This window comes from Colobus angolensis, unplaced genomic scaffold (assembly GCF_000951035.1).
Source record: "Colobus angolensis palliatus isolate OR3802 unplaced genomic scaffold, Cang.pa_1.0 Scaffold31, whole genome shotgun sequence".
Classification (NCBI taxonomy): Eukaryota; Metazoa; Chordata; class Mammalia; order Primates; family Cercopithecidae; genus Colobus; species Colobus angolensis.
In genome coordinates, this window is record NW_012116377.1 from 2,907,636 (window position 1) to 2,917,853 (window position 10,218).

A 10,218-nucleotide genomic window follows, 5' to 3' on the forward strand; every position below is an offset into this window, starting at 1 on the left:
TCATGGGCTGACTTTGTTGTTCATCAGGAAATCTGATACTGCCCACCCCACTCTTGCCACTTGAGGCTTAAATTCCACAGGAGAAATATTTTTTCCTACCTTCTCTGTGTTACGTGGGAGATGTAGAGATGATAGATCTTCCTCTCAAGGAGCTAAATGAGTTTAGGGACAAAGGAAGTGAAAAAAAAATAAAATGAACAGGACCCAGGGCAGAAAGGACAGGAAGGGACACGTGTGGAAGTTCAGCAGAGGGAGCAGTTGCTGTTGGCTGAGGAAATCGGAAAGCTTCCTAGAGAGAAAGACCGAATATAACTACCTCTGGAATCTGGGCCTGATTTTGCTGTGCCAGTGACATGCCCCAGCTGTTCAGAGCAGGTCTTAGGTTGGGTCTCCTGGAAAACCCAACCTAAGTGCAGTAGAAGACAGAGAGGTTATTTAAAATGACGCAGTAATTCGAAGAGCATAACTGTCTTAAGGGAATGTAACATAGGGACAAGCAGACCAATACACTGAGGCAGATTCTGAAAACAGTGCTGTATTATAGAAAGCCAAAGCAGATGTTGACCAAGACTGTGAAATGGAGCCAAGTATGCAGGAGTTTACTGGGGACTGCTCTTGGGAACAGCCCCTTTGAGGGTCTGAAGGAAGGCAGAGGGAGAGGGCAGCCATGGCAGAGTCCTCAGCAATCCCGTGGGGAGCCCTGGAGCCTTTATACTGAAATGATCCTTCAGCATAATCCCAAATGGAAGCAAGAGGCCTGGGCCTTTGTGGCCTGCAATGACCAGTCAGCCTCTGTAACCTTGGCCAGAGGCAGGCTCTCAGCTGGGCACTGTCAGCAGCCACTGTTTTGACAGCTGGAGGGATGAAGGGGCTCCTGGGGGATGCACCGCAGCATCCACTGCAGAGGGAGGCTGGCAGAGAAAGCTCTGCAGAGGGCTTTATCGTCCACTTACTCATGAATGCAATAGCATTTACTGAGCGCCTGCATGACAAGCACTCAGACACACAGAAGACCAAGACTCGGTCCCTTCCCTCCAGAAGCTTGCAGTCTAGTGGGAAGACAGGCTCAAACACAGCTATCACTTGGCAAAGTGCTAACTTCTGTCTTCAGACTGCATTGAGCATGATGAGAGTCCAAGGCAAGAAGCAGTTCTTCCCAGTCGAATCAGGGAAAACCCTCTGAGGAGAGGCCATGAGTCGGGCCTGGGCCTGTGTGCAGGAACTCACTGGGCTGAGAGGGAGAGAGGTGTGTTCCAGGTAGGGGTTGGGGGGGCAGGCAATAGCACAACCTCTGAACTGGAGCAAGTGTTAGTTATCCTGGGCTAGGCAGCTGGCTCCTCGAGGGGCGGGTGACACCTGCCCCCTCCTTTGCCTCTCTGCAGCTGAACCGCAGAATCAGCAACATGGACGACAAGGTGTATAAGATGAGCCAAGCCCTGGCTGAGATCAAGAAGCGGTTTCAGAAGACAGTGACTCAGTTCATTAACTCTATCTTGCTGGCCGCAGGTAAGGAGGCTGAAAGGTGGGCGAAGGCCTATCTGCTGGCTTCCCGAGTCCTGAGATTCCGGCAGGTCATCTCAAGGGACAGACCTTTACTTTCCCACCCATTCCATCTTCGGTCTGAGTCTTCAGGGAAGTAGGCATGGCAGAGATATTTCCCCATTTCAGGTGGGATCATTGGGCTCAGGTGACTTAAGGCCACACAGCTAGGAATAGTGACGTGGGCCCACTTGCATTTCTGAGCTCTCTCCTGGAGTGTCTGGCACATCTCCATGAGATTGTCTTATTTTCCTGGGTTTCTCAGTGGCTGGCTGTGTCCCTCTTGGTCCCCACCCCACATCTATATTCACCTTTAGCTCTGTCTCACATATCACCCATCATCCATTTGGAGCCCCTGCTCCTCCCTTCTGTTTGTGGATCTCAGAAGAGAAAAATGCAGTCACTTCTCTAGGCTGTCCCTGTTAGGCCCACAGAGATCCCCCAAGGCCAGTGTGGGTGGCCTCAGGACCCTTCCACCTCTGAGCCCCTCTACTGACTGCTGATGGGCCTGGGAACAAGGATACATTGACCCCTATTCTGTGCCACCCCCTGGTGGAGCATGGAGGGGCTGTGCTTCCCCCACTGCCTCTCTGGGGAGTTTCTCCTTGTCCCCAGAGACTTCGATCGCCCCTTCTCTGGGAAGCCTTCCTTGACTTCCCTAGCAGAATGGGTCACACCTCCTTTGGGCTCCCATATTATTTATTTTTTCTTTTTTTTCCACCCACATGAAAGAAAGGATCCTACAGCACTTTGTACATGTTCTCCCACTTAATTATTTATTTTTTCTTTTTTTTCCACCCACATGAAAGAAAGGATCCCACAGCACTTTGTACATGTTCTAATTATACATCTTACTACTTAGCATTGTGACTATGTCCCCCATCCTGCTCCCCCACTCGGAATTTCCGGAGGCTGGGAATTCTGTCTTGGGGTGCCTCTGCATGCTCAGCACCCACATTTGAGAAATGCTGGTGAGTGAAGAGACAAGAGGTCCCTGGCCTTAGAAGTTTTCCAGTCTAGTAGGGAAAGCAAGACAAGAATAAAAATAAATACAATATAACCAAGAAAATAGATGGAATTGACTCAAAGCTGGAGACACAGGGAACAACACTCTCGAGGAAGGAACAGCATGGCCCAGGAATGTATTGTGTAGTTAGCCTCTACATTCAGTGCTGGGGAGGACACACACAGGCTGAATGGAACAGGCCCCAGCGTGGGTGGGGAGAGTGAGATTGAAGCTAGGTGTCTTGAAGAATGAGTACGAAAGGAGACCTATTCATTCTTACATTCTTACAACCCAACATTTGGCAGTGTCACTGATGAGTGCGCTGGGACAGGAGCACTGTACTGGACGGCAGAGGGGAGGTGCCGGGGAATCAGTGAGAGCAGAGGGGAGGAGATGGGGGTGAGCCAAAGTGCACTTAGATGTTTCCAGTGTGGGACCAGGGACAGAGGAGTCCTGGCCATGAAGGGAAAATGACAGCAGTGTCTTTTTAACAGGTCTGTTTACCATTGAATATCCCACCAAAAAGGAGGAGGCAGAATTTGTTCGGTTCAAGATGAAATCTGGAACTCATCCCGAGCGGCTCCCCAAGCTAAGTTTATACTCAGGAGAAAATCTTTTACGATCTCCATCAGGCCAACTGGAATCCTCAGTTGCAGAGACTTTGAAGGATGAGCCTGAGTCTGCTTCTGTGAGCCCAGTTCGGAAGAAGACCACCAAAATCCACACCACAGCCAAGGTCACATCCAGGTTGGCTTGGTCCTTCACGTCTTCCACAGCATCGGGTGTTGTGATGGGCAGTGGGCACAGGATAGTGAACCCAACAGGTGGGGCCCCTCTCTTTTGGAGCTTAAATTCCAAGAGCAAGTAAAGCGAGGAGATAAACACATGAACAAACGAAATAATTTTAGACAGTGATAAGGACTAGGAAGAAAAGAATCGGAGTAAGGGGTTAGGGCAGGGGTTGGCTATGGACCAAATTTGGCCCAGCTGCCAATTTTTGTGGGTGAGCTAAGAATGATTTTTATATTTTTAAGTGCTTGAAAGAGAAAAAAAAAATCAAAAGATTTCATGACAGGGGAAATGATATAAAAATTTAAATGTCGGTATCCATAAATAAGATTTTCTGGGAACATGGCTACACCCACTCATTCACATATCATCTACAGCCGCTTCCTCGTAACAGTGGACACATTGAGGTCAGGCCTGCAAAGCCTCAGGTATTCACTGCCTGGGTCTCTATAGAAAATGTTGCCTGGCATCTGGGATAGAGAATGGCTGGAAAGTGAGGTGGGATGGGCTGTGGTAGAGGGTGAGGGAAGGCAGTTCGGAGATTATATTGAAACCCAGATGCAAAGGATGATAAACAGGTGGCCAGGAACAGATATGGGGAAGGAACACCAGGCCGAGGGCCCAGCAAGTCCAAAGGCACTGAGACAGGAGTGAGGTTGGTATGTATGAGAGAGTAAGAAGGCTAGTGAGGCTGGAGTGTGGTAAAGAAGGGGATAACGATGTGAATTAAGGACCGAGATGTAGGCAGGAGTTTGGTCATGTAGCCTTGATAGTGTTATGGAAGGCCATTCCATAGGGAAGTGACATCATCAGATTTATCTTTTTTTTTTTTTTTTTTTTTTCAGACAGAGTCTCTCTCTGTCACCCAGGCTGGAGTGTAGTGGCGTGATCTCAGCTCACTGCAACCTCTGTCTCCTGGGTTCTCCTGCCTCAGCTTCCCTAGTGCTGGGACAACAGGCATGCGCCACCACGCCTGCCTAATTTTTGTGTTTTTAGTAGAGACAGGGTTTGCCATGTTGGCAAGGCTGGTCTCGAAGTCCTGACCTCATGTGATCCACCCACCTGGGCTCCCAAAGTGTTGGGATTACAGGCGTGAGCCAGTGCACCCAGCCTGGGATTTATCTCTTTTTAACTTTAAAAAAGTATTAAAATATTTTTCATGTTTTAACTTTTTTAAAAATGTAAAATGCATACAGAAAAATGAGCAAATCCTGAGTGTGTAGCTCAATTAATATCACAAAGTAAACATATCCTATAACCACCAAGCCAAGAAATAGAGCATTACCAGCTCCTTAGAAGCCCCTTTTTGTCCCATCCAAATGACCAGTCTCACCTTCCTTCCCAGGTGGCAGATTGCTAACACCAGAGATTAGTTTTTATTGTTTTCTAAAACCTGATTAAAATAGATCTCTTTGGTGTGTCTTCTTTGGTGTCTGGCATCTTTGTCTCAACATTATGATTGTGAGATGTGTGCATGTTATTATGTATAGCAATAGTTTCTTCTTTTTCATTACTTTATCGTAATTGATTGTAAATACACCAGAAAGTATGCATTCTATGGTGATGAATATTTGGTTGTTTTGGTAATAGCAAACTGTGCTACTATTGGTTGGCATACTCAGTGAAATTGCTATCACTGAGTATGTGTATGTTCAGCTTCTAGTACAGACTGTCCGTTTTCCGCCATGGTTGTTTTACGTTCTGCTCCCGCCAACAGTGTTTCTGAGAGTTCGGTTGCTCCACATCTTCACCAGTGCTTGGTATGGTCAATCATTTTAATATAGCCATTCTGTAATAATGAAATGTGTTGTCTTAGTGATGAAATGTTTTTTTATTTGCATTTCCCTGATGACTATAGAGGCTGAGCACCCTCCATTGTTCATTGTCAGTTTTAAATACAGCAGTCCTTCTTATCCTCAGGGGATGCTTTCCAAGACCCACAGTGGATGCCTGAAACTGTGAACAGTACCAAACCCTATATATACTCTGTTTTTCACTATACATACGTACACCACAGCCAAGATGCAGGACAATTCCATCAACCCCCAACCAAGAGAAAGAAATTCCCTTGTGCTGTTCCTTTGTAGTTAAACCCTTCCCTCACCCTTAATCCCTGACAACCCCTAATCTGTTCTTTGTAGATATAGTTTTGCATTTTCCAGAATATCATGTAAATGTAAGTATACTGTATACAGCCTTTTGAATCTGTCTTCTTTAACTTAGTGTAATACATGCAGGATTCACCCATATTGTTACATGGATCAACGGTTCATTTCTTTTTATTGCTGAGTAGTGTTCTGTCTCGGGGGCACCAACGCCACCCCCACATTCAGAGATTTACTAGGACCCATGAGACTCATTATATAGTTGTATTCATGGATAAGGTTTATTATAGTGAAAGGATACATGATATGATCAGCAAAGGAAAAAGACACAGGTAGAATCTGAAGGACAGAGGTGTGTCTTCTGGTGCACAGTGAGAGGACACACCTAGCATGCTCCTTTCTCTAGCAGAAAAAAAGGCAGTAACATGTGTGCAATGTTTCTGCTAAGGAAGCCCACTAGGGACCAAAACCCAGGCTTTTTAGTAGTTACTGGTCGCATAGGCACTCTAAGCCTAGCAACTAGCAAAATTCCAGGCTGCCAGAAGGAAAACCGGTGTTCAGCGTAAATCACATTGTTTGCAGTCTAGGCATAGAGCAGGGTGCCAAGTTCCCAGACACCAGCCAAGGGCTAATGTTGGAAAGAAGTTTGTCTAAAGATAACAGCCTCAAGCCTTGTAATGTTAATTTTTTTCTGTATATAATACATGGCATGGATGGGCAAAATTTGTTTATCCATTCAACCACTGAAAGATATTTGGATTGTTTTCAGCTTTTTCTGGTTATGATAAAACTGCTGTAAATACTCATGAGCAGGCTTTTATGTGAGCCTAAGTTTTCATTTCACTTAGGTAAATACTTAAGAGCTAGATTGCCTGGTTTTATAGTAAATGCATGTTTAACTTTGTAAGAATGCCAGCTGTGAAAGTAGCTGTGCCATTATCCATGTCCACCAACAATGTATGAGAGTTCCAGTTGCTCCAAATCTTTGTTAGCTCTTGGTATTGTTGGGGTTTGTTTTTTGTTGTTTTTGGTTTTTTGCCATTCAATAGATGTGCGGTAATATCCCATTATCATTTGAATTTGTATTTCCCTATAAACTAAAGTTGTTGAGCATCTTTTCATGGCTTATTTACCATTCATATATTTTCTTTGGGGAAGTATCCAAATCTTTTGCACATTTCAAAATTGGATTTTTTTTATTGTGAGTTTTGAGAGTTCTTTATTCTGGGTATAAGTCTTTTATCAGATATGTGACTTGAAATATTTTCTTCAGTCTTTGACTTAATTTTTTATTTTCTTAACAGTGTAATTGCAGAGTAAAATGTATTTGGATGAAGTCTGATTGAAATGGGTTTTTTCTTTTCTGGATTGTGATTTGTTGTCATGTCTAAAAACCCTTTGTTTAACCCAGTGTTTCTCAACCAGAGATGAGTTTGCCCCATGGGGGACATTTGACAATATTTGGAAACATTTTTTATTGTCATGACTAGGGAGGGGGCGCTACTGCCATCTAGTGAGTTGAGGACAGAGATGCTGCTAAACATCCAGCAATACACAAAACAGCTCCACATAACAAAGAATTATGACATTCACAATGTCGATAGTGCCAAGATTGAGAATTCCTGGCCTAACCCAATGTCACAAAAATTTCTCCTATGTTTTCTTCTAAAAGCTTATTATAGTTTATGTTTTAGGTCTATGATCCATTTTGAGTTAATTTTTATATAAGGTATGAAGTATGAATTGAAGTTTGTTTGTTTTACGTATGGATAGTCAATTGTTCCAACAGTTTTTTTCTTAAAGATAAATTTCTCCATTAAATTATCTTTGCACCTTTGGGTCTCTTTCTAGACTCTGTTTTGTTAATATGGTGAATTACTTTGATTTCAAATGTTGAACCAGTCTTGCATTCCTGGGATAAACTCCACTTGATCATAATGTATTATTCTTTTTCTGTATTGCTGGATTCAATTTGCTAGTATCTTGTTGAAGAATTTTTCATCTATACTTATAACAGTTATTGGTCTGTAGTTTTCCTTTCTTGTAATGTTTTTGTCCATTGAGACAAGCATATAATTTTCCTCCTTTATTCTATTATTGTGGTGAATTATGTTGATATTAATATGGATATATTTCAGATATTCAGCCAATCTTATATTCCTGACATAAACTCAACTTGGTTATGATATATCTCCTTTTTATGTATTTCTAGATTTGATTTGCTACTACTTTAGGAGTTTTTGCATCTGTGCTTATAAGGCAGACTGGTCAATAATTTTTCCTTTCTTGTCATGTTATGGTCAGAAGTATTTCTTCTTTATCTATTATCTAGTGGACTTTATGTACATATGGATTATTTCTTCCCTAAATATTTGATAGAATTTGCCAGTGAAGTCACCTCTTCCTGGGATTTTCTTTCAGTGGAAGTTTTTAATTAAAATTTTTATTTTTAGTAGATATAGGACTATTCAGATTTCTTTTTGTGTTTATTATAAGTTGGATTTTTCTAGGAATTTACCATTTTATCTAAATGTTTAAATATGTTGAAGTTTTTTTTTTTTTTTTAAGACGGAGTCTCACTCTGTTGCCAGGCTGGAGTGCAATGGCGCCATCTTGGCTCAGGGCAACCTCTGCCTCCCGGGTTCAAGCAATTCTCTTGCCTCAGCCCACCAAGTAGCTGGGATTACAGGCAAGCAGCACCACACCGAGCTAATTTTTGTGTTTTAGTAGAGACAGGGTTTCACCATGTTGACCAGGATGGTCTTGATCTCCTGACTTCATGATCTGCCCGCCTTGGCCTCCCAAAGTGCTGGGATTACAGGCGTGAGCCACCATGCTCGGCCTATGTTGAAGTTTTTAAAAAGATCCTCTTGCGATAATTTAAATGACTATATTGATCTCTAGTGATACCCTCTTTTACAATACTATTGTTAATTATTTTTGCCATTTTTCTTTTCTCATTGATTAGTCCCAGGATTTATTGATTTATTAGTGTTTCCAAAGAAGCAAATTTTAATTGTGTGATCTTCTCATACATTTGTCTTATTATTTCATTAACTGTTACTCTTATCTTTATTATTTCCTTCTGTCTACTTTCTTTGGGTTTAATTTTATATTCTTTTTCTGACTTCGTGAGGTGGATGCTTAGATAATTGGACTTTATCTTTTTTGAATATATACATATAATATTATAAATTTCCCTCAAAGTCCAGTTATAGCTGCATCCCACAAGGTTTGATATGCCATATGGTAATTATTAAGCTCAAAATATTTTGTAATTTTTCATTCTTATTTCTTTCTTGTCCCATTGGATATTTAGAGTGTGTAACATAATTTTACCATTTGGGGATTGTCTAGTTATCATTTTTTCTTTTTAACATTAAATTGTGTGTGGTCAGAGAAAATAACTGTATAATTTCAATCCTCTGAAATTTGCTTAGACTTGTTTTATGGCCCAGCACATAGTCAATTTTGGTAAATGTTTCATGCGGAGCTAAAATGATGCATATTCTGCAGTTTTTTGATACAGCATTTTATAAATGTCAGGTCAAATTTATTTAATTTTTTTTTTTTTTTTTTGAGATGGAGTCTCTCTCTGTTGCCCAGGCTGGAGTGCAGTGGTATGATCTCAGTTCACCGCAAGCTCCACCTCCCAGGTTCACACCATTGTCCTGCTTCAGCCTCCCAGGTAGCTGGGACTATAGGCGCCCGCCGCCACACCCAGCTAATTTTTTGTATTTTTAGTAGAGATGGGGTTTTACCGTGTCAGCCAGAATGGTCTCGATCTCCTAGCCTCGTGATCTGCTCGGCTCGGCCTCCCAAAGTGCTGGGATTACAGGCATGAGCCACTGCACCTGGCCTATTAATTTAATTTATTAATCATATTGCTTAAATTTTATATATACTTATAAATACTTTCTTATTTGTATCATTTACTGATAGAAGTGTGTTAATATCTTTCACAATAATTTTGGAGCTCTCTATTTCTCCTTTCATTTCTGTCAATTTTTGCTGTATGTATTTTGAAACTATTTTGTTAGACAAATGCAAACTTAGAATTGTAAACATTATGAATTTTTCATTGTATTAAGAACTCTCTATCTCTAGAAATGTTTTGTGTATTACATCCTATATTCTCTAGTGTTAGTATAATTGCATGAATTTTCTTTTTTGTTGTTTTTCATAATATATCCTATTTTCGTTTTTTAATTTTTTACTTTCACCCTTTCTGCTCCTTTATTTTAAGGTCTGTCTCTTGAAATAATTATTTATTTCTTGTTTTTTAATTAAATTCAGTCTTTTAATCTTTGTCTTTTAATTAGAGTATTTAATGTTTTTTACATTAATATAGTTACTTAAATATTTGGGCTGATATTTTTACATTAATATAATTACTTAAATATTTGTACCACCTTACTGTTTGTTTGCTGTTTGACTCACTTGCTCTGCATTCTTTATTCTTTTCTTTTTTGCCTGATTGTGTATTAATGAAAGTTTTTTTGTTTTTTTATTCTAAGTTTCTCCATCTATTATTTAAATTTTTAAACATTACTTTAGTATTTCTTTAGTGCTTACCCGAGAGACTATAACACAAATCCATGATTAATTACTAAAGTATGATATAATCTAGCATTTTTACCACTTTGTAGACAATGCAATGATCTTAGAATACTTTGTCCATTTACCCCTTATTTTGCACTATTGTCATATGTTTTAATTCTATATATATGTTATAAACCACCCCATGAGACACTATTATGAGTTTTTTTTTTTTTTTTT

At 40.8% G+C, this 10,218-nt stretch overlaps 1 protein-coding gene across 4 annotated transcripts in view; it reads left to right on the forward strand.

The window, feature by feature from the left end:
- The window catches only part of LOC105517912 (chromosome unknown open reading frame, human C3orf20), a 102,746-nt gene that overhangs the window by 54,299 nt on the left and 38,229 nt on the right, over positions 1 to 10,218 (forward strand). For all 4 annotated transcript variants that reach the window (XM_011950677.1, XM_011950676.1, XM_011950678.1 and 1 more), the window contains 2 exons: positions 1,383 to 1,506; positions 3,040 to 3,292. In XM_011950677.1, coding sequence (XP_011806067.1) covers positions 1,383 to 1,506; positions 3,040 to 3,292 — 377 coding nt within the window. The remainder of the gene's footprint in view (positions 1 to 1,382; positions 1,507 to 3,039; positions 3,293 to 10,218) is intronic.